General features: G+C 32.4%; 4 protein-coding genes across 7 annotated transcripts in view; 2 read left to right on the plus strand and 2 right to left on the minus strand.

Annotated features, from left to right (window-relative positions):
• Positions 1–2,615, plus strand: part of LOC109546579 (regucalcin) — a 7,403-nt gene extending 4,788 nt beyond the window's left edge. For 2 of the 3 annotated variants that reach the window (XM_048666403.1, XM_048666405.1), the window contains exons 3-6: positions 678–878; positions 1,225–1,437; positions 1,671–1,849; positions 2,101–2,615. In XM_048666403.1, coding sequence (XP_048522360.1) covers positions 678–878; positions 1,225–1,437; positions 1,671–1,849; positions 2,101–2,265 — 758 coding nt within the window. In that variant the 3' untranslated portion in view covers positions 2,266–2,615. The remainder of the gene's footprint in view (positions 1–677; positions 879–1,224; positions 1,438–1,670; positions 1,850–2,100) is intronic. The other variant, XM_048666404.1, reaches the window with a different exon arrangement.
• LOC109546712 (CD63 antigen) overlaps positions 1–4,007 on the minus strand; it is a 22,215-nt gene extending 18,208 nt beyond the window's left edge. The window contains exon 1 of the mRNA XM_048666408.1: positions 3,896–4,007. Coding sequence (XP_048522365.1) covers positions 3,896–3,949 — 54 coding nt within the window. The 5' untranslated portion in view covers positions 3,950–4,007. The remainder of the gene's footprint in view (positions 1–3,895) is intronic.
• Positions 4,008–4,248: 241 nt separating this feature from the next.
• Positions 4,249–10,361, plus strand: LOC109546586 (regucalcin; the record flags this gene model as incomplete). Its single annotated transcript, XM_019917584.2, is given in 6 exon segments — positions 4,249–4,272; positions 6,330–6,508; positions 6,563–6,763; positions 6,819–7,031; positions 7,087–7,265; positions 10,139–10,361. Coding segments are annotated over 5 exon segments (924 nt in total). The 3' UTR covers positions 10,307–10,361.
• Positions 10,362–11,542: 1,181 nt separating this feature from the next.
• Positions 11,543–14,828, minus strand: LOC109546585. Of its 2 annotated transcripts, none has more exons than XM_019917581.2 (2): positions 14,604–14,828; positions 11,543–12,899 (listed from the first exon to the last, which is right to left on the minus strand). In XM_019917581.2, the coding sequence occupies exon 2, from the start codon at positions 12,780–12,782 to the stop codon at positions 11,565–11,567; it is 1,218 nt and encodes a 405-aa protein (XP_019773140.2). In that variant the 5' UTR covers positions 12,783–12,899; positions 14,604–14,828; the 3' UTR covers positions 11,543–11,564. The 2 variants fall into 2 exon arrangements, with proteins under 2 accessions (XP_019773140.2, XP_019773141.2); XM_019917582.2 differs by having other exon boundaries at positions 14,669–14,822.
• Between the last annotated feature and the right edge of the window lie 121 nt (positions 14,829–14,949).

Here is a 14,949-nt window from a genome sequence, read left to right on the forward strand (position 1 = left end):
GTCTCTGCAGTTTGGCTTGGATGGCAGGACCCTTCCCGACGGTAGTGAAGGCTACATCGTCAGCGTAGATGTAGCCTTCTGTGTTCTTGTTGATTTGCTCTCGTCGGTGCTGGCTAGTCTTTTCACCGTAGAGAGCAGGGGGCGTGGCCTAGGCCATCCACTGATTGAGACTGCCAGCGGTTTACGACACGGCTGACATTATCAAGATTAAAGGTCGAAGCAAAATGGGTTTTTGGGTTTCCCTTCAGGAAGACCTTTTTTCCTTATTGAATGCCCCTCGAATAAAACCAAAACCGCCACTTCACGATCATCTCCTGACATTGTCGTGCGTATGACCAGCTCGGGAATGTCCACGTTAGGGCACTGCCCAGGTAATAGCCGACTAACGCGCCTATTTAGATCTAGAGATAGTTTAGTTAAAATCAGTCGAATTGAGTTTTGTCCAGAAATGTTGCATTTGACTTACGAGCAAAACAGCAATTTAGTGCAATATTTATGTTGCACGCTCTATACCTGAAATATGATAAATGCGCTTAAAACCTATGATTCTTAGAATCTTTTTTATTTCTTGTGGCAATATTTTATGTCTCAAAAATAAACTATATTGAGTGAGAACTAAACGCAACTCCACTTAAAAACCCAATAATGTCACAATTAATTTCATATGTAAATTGTAGGAAAACACGTATCTGTGATCATTCCAATAAAAGGAAACTGTCAACAGTTCGTGATCGGTTTGGAAAGGGAGCTTAGTCTAGTAACATGGGATGGAATCTCAGAAAAACCGTCCAAAATTGAAAAAATAGCCGACGTTGATAAAGGAACACAAAATAGAATGAACGACGGAAAGTGTGATGCTAATGGAAGGTTATGGGTAGGTAAGAAAAAGGTTGTAAAATATCATAAATTTGGAATAAATAAATTTTGGAATCTGCTGGTTATCCTTGATCCCATAATCAATTTTCCGTCCATCCCAGAATAATCGTTTATTTTTACTTGCAAACGAGTATTTAGCTAGATAAATTAGCATGTAATTTATTAATTTCATTATTATATTGCTTGAGATCGAGAAAATTTGTTTTTAAATTAACAATGAAGAGTAACGTTATAATTTTTATGAACGACAATTTTATATTTTTATTTAAAAAAGATTGTTTGTTTGTGGTCTCATATATTTTTTCATTTGTTATGTTTAAAATGATTGAAAAGTTTAATTGATTTTAGGTACAATGGGTCCAGAACCTATTAATGGGCATGTTGAACCCGACTTAGGTTCTTTATATTCGTGGAATAAAGGAAAACTGCAACAGCATTTGACAAATCTGGGCGTTTCGAACGGTTTGGCCTGGAGTTCCGATTCAAAGAAATTCTATTTTACAGACACGTTTACGTATAAAGTCGATGAATTTGACTATGATATCGAAAATGGAACGATTTGTAAGTATTTTCTTCGGTTATAAATTCGTAAATTGGTTATGATAGTTAAAATTTAATATCCAATGAGTCTCCTTCTCAATCACTATTATTACTCTACCAAACACATCAATTTAAAACTGGAAAAAATACAAAATTGTATAATTGCAGATACATTTATTTTGAAACCCACCTATTCCTAATCATCCAAAAACAAATATTTCCTAATATTCTAACAAGATTTTTTTCATTTTCAGCAAACCGAAAAACTATTTTTACACCAAACAAGCATGGTATAAAGGGTAGTCCGGACGGTATGACAATCGATGTCGATGGTAACTTATGGATGGCACTGTTTAATGGATATAAAATTGTGAAATTCGACCCCAGAAAACCTGAAACTCTACTTAAAACAATTGATATCCCCGCTAAACAGGTAACGATTCGTCACTTTTGGGATTGACAATCCAAACAAATTTTATTTGCAAAAATATTTTTTTTTATAAACTTCGAAGATTCGACTGTTATAAATTGTATTTTCTGGTCTTGGATGTTCATTTTGTTTAACATTTACAAAATTAGTTGTTCCTTATAGTTAAGTACAGCAATGATGTATTATTTTAATAAAACTGTTTTATTTATAAAGCCCCAAAAAAATCATTTTAAATACATTACATTTGGTCTCAGGTAACTTCTTTAGCTTGGGGAGGTCCCCAGTTAGACATTTTGTATGTTACCACTGCTGGATTTACTGTGGATGGAGAAGTACTACCCCCACCAGATCATGGTGCCACTTACCAAATCACAGGATTAGGCACGAAAGGCTTACCAGCCGCAAGTTGTGTTTTGTAAGAGTTGAGTGCTAAAATTCGTATTTTTATCTACTTTTATTAAATTATGCATTGCATGTACGTGCAATTAAATAGTTTGAAGCGCTAGTCGTTGTAGGAAACATTTCAATAATAACATTGGTTTTACAGGGAAGAAGTTAAGAAGTACACTAAAGTAAAATTTGAAAATAAATTTATCAGTCAAAATCGGTCGAGACATAACGTACCAATAACTTCTTTTGTTTGCGAGAATTATTGCTTACTGTCGAAGGATATTTTTAATTAGAAATAGTCCATATTTTGTAATAAAAATAAGTTTAATAAATTATCGAAACCATTATATGATTGTAAAACACAGGTGACTATATTTTATTGTCTCGTTTTATTTTATCATTATTAAATAATTAAATATTTTAATGTAATGGACAATGTTAAAACATAAAAATGTATTACTAGTTTTTACTTGCTTTTTTACACTCCATTTACTTATGCGTTTGCTTTCAAGCTTAGTACACATGGCACAACATAAGTATTTTTTTTTTGTATAAGAAAGAACAATGAAACTTGAAAAGATTGTTGTAAAAAGCGCGATATAATAATATGTGTAATAAAAATAATAAATTTAAATTGAATTCACTTCAATAGGTTCTGAAGTAAAAGTTGCAGCAGCAAACAACTTTTAAAATGCAAGTACAAAAATAGTAGCACGCGAAAAATTAAATTGTTTGAAAGTTTAGATATAAGAATAATATAACTAACAATGAGGAATATAAAACGTGAATACAAATAGCCTCTGAGGTAAGTGCTATTTATAGAAGTTCAAAGAATTTAACATAATTTTGCAAAATACGTAGTAAGGTTTTAAAGTTGCCTTTATCTTTATTGAATATTAAAATAGTGGCCGCTAAAGTAAATAGTGAATTATCAACCAGCATTTACAAACGTTTACTGGTTTTAAAAGTTATCTTGCGGAACCTAAGAAAAAATTAAATAAATAGTGTTACAGAAAAGAAAGTTCAGCTGAAGATGCAATAATTAAATATTATTATATGTTTGAAATACATACATTACAAACGTATGTAATGTATCAATAATATATATTATATAATATAATAACTAAATGAGCAAACAACTTCGGTTGAAGTTAAGTTGAAAAGTTTAAAAGCAATTCCGAGAAAAGCGAAAAAAGGCGAAACGATAAATTGGAAATGACAGATAAAATCGGATTTTACAACGGATGGTCCACTATGCTTAAAATCAAAATGTAAGTAGTAATAACATTGACAAAATGTAGTATTTGATTTTAAATAAAAAAGTACGAGAAAATGACATCAGAAAAAAGCTCTAAAAATTATTTTTCACTCTTGATCATGAGACTTCCACAGCCTAAATTTTAAAAATTTAAATAATAATTTATAGCAAAATTATCTTGAATTTAATGTTGGAACGACAACTCAAAATCAAATCAAATGAAATAAATCAAATACAAAAATCTGAAATAGATGAGATGGACATTAAGAGCATAATTTTTTTAAGTTAAAAAATATCTCGCTAAAAAAGACTTTGTTTCTCCAAGTTAAGAAAAATGATATCAGGAACTAACCAATTAAGCATCTAAGGAGCTAAATTAAATATTTGGAATGTTGACTTACAGGTTCCGAGGACATTGAATCAGCAGCGCGTAAAAAATAGTCAGAATCTAGCATATGTGCTTTATTCCATTTTAACTGTTTCAGTGTAATGTAACTCAAAATCAGATTTATTGTGATTCTTAAACAAACAAAATATGTAATAGTTATCACACAGTAAATTATGTAATAGTTACTGGCTTGTGATACGAATGTCTTTTTGTGTTAACCTGCTGAGGTCAACCAACAAATCCGGATTGGACTATCAATGCGATTAAGATAACATTGAGTGGAGGGAAAGTTTTTATTATTAACAATTTTAGTCTATTTATAACCTGGACGCTATTCGCATACAACGTGCATACAAGGTTTTGTGTTGTTAGCAGTTGATTGAGTTTCAGGTAAGTTATAATGTTAAAACCATTAACTATTACTAGAAATACTTAATTTTATAATTTTTCTCCATAAATAAATATACTATCCATGCATAAATTTTCTCTGATTACTCGATATATATTTGCAGTTCTATCTGTTGAATATTTGTATATGTTTGTATTACTAACTACCTTGAAAATTATGTTGTTGCTATTACTTTGTAATCAAATAAAAACCCAAATTCCAGCTTTGAATTAAATAAAAAGTCTAACAATTAAAAGGTCCAGTTGGTCCTTCGAGCGGGATGATTGACTTATTTGAAACATGGAGGTGTGTATGACTAAAATAGATATCAGAAAATCTACAGCGCAAAATCAAATATGTTAATATATAAATCTACTCGTAATCAGAAAACGAAAATAATGCACAAATGTTAATAAAATTGATCAATATATTAAATAAAAGATCAGATGAAAATGATGCAAAACTTTTGAATGAGGTATTTAGAAGTTAGAACATTGTCTCTCTATTTACCTTTAAATATCGAATCTAAGCTATTAATCCTAACAACGCGCCAAATGAATAAAAAATCAGAATTAAAGAAGCAGTAAAAATAGCAGTATATTATGTACTATTTGTAGAAATATACTAAATGTTAAAACTAACTTTTAACTATTATTTACTATTGATTATATTAAACAAACACGTTAAAAGTGTACATTTAATGACTAACTCAGAAACACTACTATTTAGTTTCGGAAGATACAAGATACCATTTTTTAGTTTGAGCGTCAATCTTTTTTACCAACAAACCAGCAAACGGTTATTATTTATTATAATTTTTGTTATAAAAATGTTTCCCATGGAGATTCGATTCCATCTCATCTGATGCACAACATCTTCAATATATGCAAATGCATTAAAATTATAATTTTATTGAAATGACCGTGTTTAAGCGGTGTTTAAGCGGTGTTTAAATTAAATTTTGTTTACTTTCTTTGTACATTTTACTCTTATCTGAATATATTTTTCAATATTTTTTACGTTGGTCGTTAGAAATATGTATTTTCGCGTACAATACATCCATACAGTTTCGGTGGAAACATTTTGAATATTTTAAAGCAAAATTTAACGTAATGTAAGATATTTTAAATGTTTTCAGTTATAATTGTTGTGATTGTTGTATGCGTATATTTTTTCATTTATTATCATTCGTTTTAATATCTTTATTTAGGTTAAAAATGTTACTAATAGTTTTTTTGAGTTCAACTCATTTTCGTACTGATTCATGTACTTTTTTAATTAGTTAAAAATATCTCCCTTTTTACTGTGATGAATGTAATTGACTCTGCGTAATTTGTCTTTATTTCTTCAAGGGCTACAATAATGTGAAGAAAATTTATGAAATTGTTTTGATCATTCTCAATGTTTTATTATTAATTAAATTATTTTCGCAAAAACTCATGATGATAGAAACACATTTGTTGGTGGCTTCTAAATAACAAATCATAAGGTTATCGACATTCACATATTTTCGAATGAATCCAAACGGTTTATATTGATAGCAGCTAGTGACTATGTTAATTCCAAATAATTTTACGATTCATAATCGGCTTCAATTAAAGTTGTTTTACTGTGGTTTAAAATGTAATGTGCTTTCAACCATATAGAATAGACTGAAAGATTTCTGGAAGTAATATGGATTTTCTGATATTCAATAAAGCGCAAGATTTGATAATTAATTTAATTTCAAAGAAAATATTGATGTTAAATAAAATACAGATTAAAATTGGGGAGAATAATTTTGAATCGGAATTTTTATTGCTACTAACTTGACAAAATCAGTTAGCTAGTTCACGTACATTAGACACAGATAAAATCCCAAATGACCAAACCTTTTAATAGAGTTAGGGTATATTTCTAGCAGTAACAGTCTGAAAATTTGGATAATAATTTGAACCCAAAAAGACACAAGGAAAAAGTAGAGATAAAATTTGAGGACTGTATTACCTACTGAAATTACATTATTATTACATACAACATTTAATCTCAATTTAAATTACAAAAAAGCATTTTTCTATAGGTAAATTTACAGAATTATGGCACCGAAAATACTACGAGTTGCTGAAATTCCCAACTTAGTGCTAGGAGAAGGCCCGCACTGGGATATTGAAACTCAGAATCTCTATATCGTTGATATATTTGGAAAATCTATACATAAGTTCAATGCTTCAACCGGTCAACACAGCAAAGCAATTTTTGGTAAGCTAAAAGATTTAATTCGAATCCATACCCTAGGGATAAATTCGTTTTTAGACAAACCGGTATCGTTTATCGTACCGGTAAAAGGACAGAGAAATAAATTTGTTATCAGCCTTGAAAGAGAGATTTGCGTTATTACTTGGGATGGTATATCTGAAAGACCATCAAAAATTGAAAAACTTGCGGAAGTTGACCAAGATACCCAAAACCGAATAAACGATGGAAAATGCGACCCACGCGGAAGATTATGGGCTGGTAAAGAAATGAGAATGAGCACAAGAACGAATTACTTAAGTTTTGTTATTTGCAGGAACCATGGGTCCAGAACCTGAACCTGGGCACTTTCAGCCCGAGGCTGGATCTCTATTTTCTCTGGATGGTGGCGAAGTAACTACATTCGCTACTAAAGTGGGAATATCCAATGGGTTGGCGTGGAATACCAAACTCGGAAAGTTTTACTACAACGACAGTCTTGTAAAGAGAGTAGACGAATTTGACTATGATATCAACAGTGGAGTAATCTGTATGTCCATTTTATTTAATCTCTTTCTGTCCAGCTTATTTACGTAATTATTTAGCAAACAGGAAAACAATTTTTACGTTCAGTAAACACGATATCGACGGACTTCCTGATGGAATGACCATTGATGCAGATGGAAATCTTTGGGTTGCAGTGTTTAACGGGAGCAGTGTAATCAAAATCGATCCTAGAAAACCAGAAACTTTACTGGAAACCATCAAAGTACCAGCTAAACAGGTAATTGAATTTGATTTGTTGATACCGAAATTGATTTTGATTCAAAAGAACGTGCAGTGAACAGTAGAAGAGGATTAAATTTTAATACGCCGTTTATGTGGGTTTTGATTGAGTAATTTGGTTATTTGGAATATATTGGACTGGAATAAGTAAAATCAGATTTATCTTCAAATTTTTGTGTGGAATCCCTGCAGACTCTATGCAAAGTTATCTGATTCAAACTAAATCTGGGGATATATTTTCGGCGAGTGAGACTTTATATTAAAAGCTGGTCATCGTGCGCTATAAATGCGGTCTGTATTGTTTCAAACCAGAACCTGCAAAATTTTGACAAGCAAATTACTTGGGAAATATAACTTTTTGCCGAATTTACTCAGTCAGTCAGTCATTTAGTTGGTCAGTTTATTCTCAGTAAAGCACAAAGTGTTCTAAAAAAAGACTGTTTAAGTTTCAACATTTTCTTACTTTTGGTTTTATCCATTTAGCAGTTACATATTTTCAATAAAACTGAATCCAGAAATTTTCGATTCGAGCTATCGGAAAGATTTTAACTACCTACTGATTGAATATATTGAACTCTTCTTTAGATAATTTTTTATATTATCCCTTTCATCCCCTTCTTCTATAAAAAGATGTTCGTAAATGTACGTAAACATAAGGATTTTCTACAAATTCGGCATCGATGAAATTAGAATTGCTTCGAGACTTCAACTTTAAACGCTACAAAAATTTTATATTTTCCTATCACCATAAAATCTTACTGATAAAAAAATAGTTCTTAGGACGTGCTACAGTAAAGGTGATTAGGAGTGAGCCAATATTTTAAATCCTTTTATCTAAGTTCATAGATAGAATTACGATATGGGCCGTCCCCGATAGCATACAAATATTACAGTAATATTTTTTTTGAAATATTTATTGTAGATCAGACGCAACAGATTCTTATATATTTACGAAATATTTCTTTTAAATATTTATTTGACATTTAACTCAGATATTTAAAAAATATATATTTTTTAATATTTATGTGACATTTATATCAGATCTTTAAAAAATATATTTTGTAAATATTTATTTGCCATTTATATTAGATATTCGTTTCATTAATATTAATTAACAATTTTATTAGAATTTTTTTTAATGGCTATTGGGTATTCAGCCAGGTCGATTTTTAAATAGTGCAATATTATGTCAGCTCGATGATACCTTTTTGATCTGCATGTGCACGGCTTGGGATTCGAACCTCGGACCTTCAATTGGTAGTCCGTAGGTCCAACCCCTCGGCCGCCATCCTATCATCCTAATCTTGAGTTATTTTCCTGAGTGTTTCTTCCTAGGTTTCAGTCAAAATGTGAGAAAAATGTTCATATCGTCTAATACCGTTATATGAAATAGATGATATTTTTATTTATTTTCGACAAATTTATTTAATATTTTGTGCTATCTGGGAAAGAAATTTCCTTTCTATTTCTATACTATAAGAAACTTCTCGGCTCACTTAATCGGAGCAGTTCTATTTCCTAGCCAGCTTTTCCGCCTTTTTTCGAAATACGAATGCTTTTAGTGAACTTCGGACTATTGTAAGTTCCGCAGTTCCCTTAAATGTTTCCCATAAAGCCAGCACATTTTCATAATGAGCCCGCTTATAGTAAACTTCTCTGTTATATGTATGCTATATGTAGATATGCACTTAAAAACCTGTCCTGTTCCTTGGATATTGGAAGAGAAAAAATTATATTTTTTCTTGCACAATAGCGTTAATATTAATAAATATGCACAGAAGGAAATCAGTTTCCACGTTAAGGCGACTGTTTGGTTTCGGTTGGAAACTTTACCATTGAGCATTTCTATTGCATATTTAAATTAAAAACTATAAACTTTTAGATACTTTTAATAATAGTACAAAGCATAATTAACATTCGCACCAGCAACGTCATACTAGGAATTTTAATCAAATGTCTTGCCTTCATTCTTTGCATATCATCCGTGTAACTAGTTCAAAAAAATAAGTTTTTCTTGATCCCCTGGTCCTGGTGGAAAGTTTCTTTTCGCCACTGTTTTCGATAGCAAAAGCATCCACTTTACCCATTACAAATTTTCTTCATCGCGTGTGGAAATTAAGAACTTTCACCACGCGCGCTGACAGCTTGGCTTTGTCACTGGCTGCCAGATGATTTCCGAAGCAGTTTTTTTCAAAACTTTATACTTTACGGTCACTTAGAGGTCGGTACAAGAGACTAAAGTCGACGTTCCGCTACTGCTTGAAGTTGTCATGCACGCAGTGGTCGGCTTCCGACTTTCGTCTCGTCGAAAAAATAGAAAATTTGTAAGGGGTAAAAGTGATGCTTTCGACATCGAAAACAGTGGTGAAAGTACGTACTTTCCACCAGGGAATCAAGAAAAATAGTATACGGGACACGAAAGTTGAAGGCCCACCACTGCGTGCATGACTTCAAACAGAAGCGGAACTTGAACCTTCGTCTCCTGTACCGCAATATACTATTAAAGCGTGGTTAAAATCCAAATCATTAAAACTTGCAATTACAGCAGAAAATGTTATCTAGTGTACTTATTTAAAAATAAACAAGTTAGTAAAAACCACCCTTTAAAAGGAATTAATCAACGGATTTTAAACTTGTGAATCGTGGCGAGTTTGTCGACATTTTTAAAATATAATACAAAGTAAAGATTCTTATGGCACTAGGCATCTCTGCTTTATGCTTTAAAAACCCCGCTATAACGGATCGCGTTACATTGCATCCGAACGACTTATTAATAGCCAAATTTACACTAAAAAGGCCACAAGAGAAATAGTTTTCATAGTGCCACATTCGCTCGAAACTAATGCTCTGTTAATGTTTTGTGCTTTGCAGACAACTTCTGTGGCATGGGGAGGTATTGACTTGAATATTTTGTATGTGACCAGTGCTAGTATGACAGTGGATGGAGTGGAGCTTTTACCTCCAAATCATGGAGCTACTTTCCAGATTACCGGCTTAGGCACGAAAGGATTACCAGCAGACAATTTTGTTTCAGAATAATTTATCAATGTGAACTCCCATGAAAGTTTATAATAAATTACAGTTATTTCTCCAATTGCGTGATTTGCATGCTTCAAGTACACTGGTAACATAATTATTTATCGGACAATAATCGGATTGGGAGTGATATTGTTCGACGCGTTTTGAAACGGGGTACAATACAAGAATGAATCAAATTTACACAGTACTTATTTTTTATTTATTTTACAATATTTGCAAAAACAGGCTAATTTTCAACATAATCTCTAGCACTAGCGATACATTTTGTACAGCGAATATCAGCTTTTTAACTCAAAAATCGTACAAACTCTTCGGGAATTCAAGCAGCCACTGAAGCACTTTTCAATTCTTTGATCGTCGTGGAAACATGGGCCTCCAAGATGTAAGTCACCACGTGACAAGTCCGGATTGTAGGAAGGACGCTCCGAAGTTTTCCAGCTCATCTTGTCGATTTTTTCTTGCTGAGTTAAGCTTGGCGTTGTCGTGAAGAACATGTTTGTCTGCTTGCGTCTTTCTCTTCGATATGCCAATTTCCAATTTTGGGCATTAATTGTGAGCGATTGTGCAGAAATCTGACGTAAAAAACACCTTTTGTGGCCGGCCTTAGCCTTAAGCCCATGTCCCATGTATCCGTTTATACGATGATACGAAAGTGTTTCTATTGGTTGGAGATCTTAAAAATAGAAACACTTTCGTATCATCATATGAACGGATCCGAACCAAAAAACAATTAGTCTTTGTAAGACCTTGACTAGAGACTATGTGCAAACTGTGCCTCTCATATTCTTCTGATGAATTAACGGTAATAACTTAATAATTATCTCACTTTCTCTTTAAAGCCCGTGTCCCATGCATCCGTTTGTCCGATGATACGAAAGTGTTTCTATTGGTTGGAGCACTGTCAATTCGTGGGCCGTCGTACGAACTGACAGATCTCCAACCAATAGAAACACTTTCGCACGATCGTATAAACAGATGCATGTTGCACCTACGGACCTGTCGGCGGCTTTAATCGCTCAGGCCACCCAAAAAGCATCGCGCAGGTTTACATTCCATCTGAACTAAAAAAATCAATCTCGTTTGATTTGTCGAAATAAAAAACGAACGAAAACAGCTAAAAACTGCGCTTTGAATTTGACTCAAGATTCACCGATTTCATTTTTTCCAGCTGTTTGACCGAACGCGAAGAAACGACGTCCAAATAAAGGGAAGCGATAATAGAAAAAAAATACAAAATCAACTTTCAACATTTTCTTTATCACGACTTAATCAGTTTAGAGTGCAACATTTTCAGCTTTACCTCAACATCAAAACTAAACTTAATATATTCTTGGTTCAAGAAATTCACTACTATCAAGGAACTCGGCCCAATAGCTTCCAATTCCGACAATAAAAATTCAAATTCCTGTCTGTAAATTATATACCCTATAAATTCTGTTAATAAAGCATTAACATCTGCTACTTCAGACTCGCTGGGATGCAGCAGAATTAAAATTTTACACATGCAGTTAAAAATTACATAAATTAAATCATCGCACTCTTTTGGCACAGCATCAAAATCTACAGTTTGTATGATTAAATAAAAGGCTGAAATGTATTCCATAAAACATGGGCTGACAGGCAATAGATTGAACTCTTTAGAAAAATGCTGAACGATTTTTGAAACAAATGTAAAAAGTTTTGTAGAATTGGTAATTACTAGATTAATCTCAACAATATTATATTTACTGGCATATTCACAGAGATTAGCAACAGCACGCACAAATATTCTGATTATCTTGCTTTGTTCCTGGCACTCCATATCGTCATCAAAAGTGTTGGTCTCTACACTGAAACCGCTATCAAATCCTTCAATCATAGATTCGAGGAGAGAATGTGTCACGTAACATTCACTTAATTTAAAGTCTTCGGTTAGTTGTTCTACAGCTTTGAAAGATTCGCTAATTAACTTGATATTTTGGGAGTTGTTCAATATGAATTGAATGTGATGTTTAAGCACTCGATCCCCAAGCCCATTGATGTAATGCGGCATTGCATAAGCAATCGATTCAAGAAATCGCATTAGCTGAATTAAAATATCTGGATTACTTGTTTCAAACTCTCGTAGTATCATTGTAACTTGCTGTGTTGTTATATTTTTATTATCACAGTCGGCTAAAAGAATATTGGCTAATATTCCTATAAGAATTTCTATCAGTCTTTGCTGCTCGCATGTTTCCAATGCATTTGTGGCTAATGTAGGAAAATCTAATTCAAATAGAAGCTTACAAACATCCAGCTCCAAAGTCATGTCCCAGAGAAAACATAAATCTTCTTCAGTTTTCTCATCGTATTTCAAATTAGAAAACCCTTGTAAGGTGCTGATTACGAAGGACGCACTATAAAGCGTGTCGCCAATCGCATCACCCTTCAGTTTTTGTTTGGTTTCTTCATCCAGATCGGTGGAATTTATATTTGCACTACGGTGCTCATCCATGTTTGCTTCGAATTGTTCAACTAGCAACAATTTAAGAATTTATTTATATAATTCTTTTAATTTAACTAGCAACAATCACAAAGAAAAAACGTGGTAAGAGAACGATATCCCGTTAATCTGAAATAGGAAAATAAGGGCTTTAATAATATTGAACAAACAATATTACTCTAATAGGGTCGTTGCACATTTGTATTTTTTATTTGGTGAAATTGATTAATGACGAACAAATAAGGGTCCTACATTTTTTTTCMTTATTCTGCCTASCCATAACGAATTTATCTGCAATMAAAGTACACAAGGCGCGCCAAAACGACGTGTKTCTGTCTGGGCCTGGGTTCGCTTGTGCGATTGATGCATGCAGCGGTTTGCTGAAATTTTCGTATAATCGTTCGAATGTTTTCAAGGACGGTTGACGACGTTCAAAATAAGTATCAAAATAGTAAGCGGACGCTCCTCTTCTAGCATTTTTATCACAATCTAATGTAGGTTTCATTCATGTGGCGCCTTTCCTGATTGGAATAATTCATTTTTATAATAAAACTAATTTAGATCTCTAAGTTGAATTTAAACTTGAATGTCAAAAATTGAAAGATGTTATTAGTTGTTGCWATGTTTTATACCATTTTCCATGGTTAACTTCGATCAACTAAATTGAAAAACTGTAAATTGTTCGTAGACACTTTATTTTCGAAAAACTCTAACGATCTGATACATCACAGAAACCGTCATAAAATGCTCTATTTGGTAAAGCAATAATGAAGTATGGTTGCCATTTTAAAACTCAAATTTGTGTCATATGTCAAAAATGATGGTTATTTTAGAGAAATGTCATATGCCGCCTCGTTTGAAATTCAATTTCCCACAAGATTTCTATTTAATGTTTTCCTGTCAAATTAATATCAACGGCCAGGAGTAAATTAAAAATTTACCATAAATAAGTTTTTCCCAAACATATCTTGACAGCTGTCAAATTTTAGAAAAATAAAATTGGTTTCGAGTAGAGCATTCAAAACTACAATTCTTTGTCCATTTAACCTTTTTCGTAGCTGCTATAATTTCGAACATAACTGTACTGGTCATCGAAAATACTCACCCTGTATATGTATAAAACAAATTGCTGTTTTTGGTTGATTTTTAAATTTTGCTGTTGGAAGCTTGAATAAATGTCCCGTTGGTGCAGATAAATGTAGACGACTCCTAAAGGCGATTTTTCCCGATTTTGGCAAATCAGGCTTTGTGAAATACGTCGAAATATAAGCGATGTATGTCACAAACTTGTTTTAATTTGACAATTTAATTAATCTCATTATAAATAGTGCTCTTCCGCTTTCCAAATCTCTCAGCTACTGTTTATGCTAACCAGTCTTCCTCGATTAATGTAATTATTCGAGTTTTTCAAATACTTTTGAATGTGTCATTTTGATAATAGGAAAATTTATTTGTCAGTATTATGTCATTTATGCAAAGGTAGATATCGAGGTAGAAAGTTAGTTGTTGTGTAAACAACAGTATTTACATTACAACAGTAAACAACAAGGTATATAATCTTCTACTTTTATGTGACGCCGACGTATATCAATGTCAAAAACGCATAGTTTACCGTCCTTATAGAAAAACAGTGGCCTGTTTGGTTGTATATTACATTTTTCTCATTTATTAAATCATTTTTTTATAGAAAAATTTGATTACATATATGTTCCGATGAGTCTGTTATTCAATGAGCCGTGAGCCGTTCAAATTCAAATATATTCATTATACCTACAGACTCACTTTCTTCTCGAACTTTACGAAAAAGGTTTACCATTTATATGTGAAACTTACATTCTAATAGATGCAGAAAGGCGTATAAATACTAAAGCTGTAAACATGCCAAATGGTATAGGTACCTGAGACATACCATACCGCTTTCCATCAATAGACTCTAATAGACTATATACAATTTAACTTATAAATTAACAAACACAATAAAAGACAAAAGTTACTTGGGAGATGACATTTAACCCATATCAACCCATATTTAACCTAACCTCAAACCAAATAAATCCATTTAACTCGCATGCTGCGAGCAGCCGCACATACGTATGTCATACAAGTTGCCCATTTTATTGAATAAATTTAAACAAACATGAACATGCAACTGGTTTTCAATTTTTTAATAGATTTTTAT

This window comes from Dendroctonus ponderosae, unplaced genomic scaffold (assembly GCF_020466585.1).
Source record: "Dendroctonus ponderosae isolate FM_Combo_2020 unplaced genomic scaffold, Dpon_F_20191213v2 Dpon_F_20191213_5, whole genome shotgun sequence".
NCBI lineage: Eukaryota > Metazoa > Arthropoda > Insecta > Coleoptera > Curculionidae > Dendroctonus > Dendroctonus ponderosae.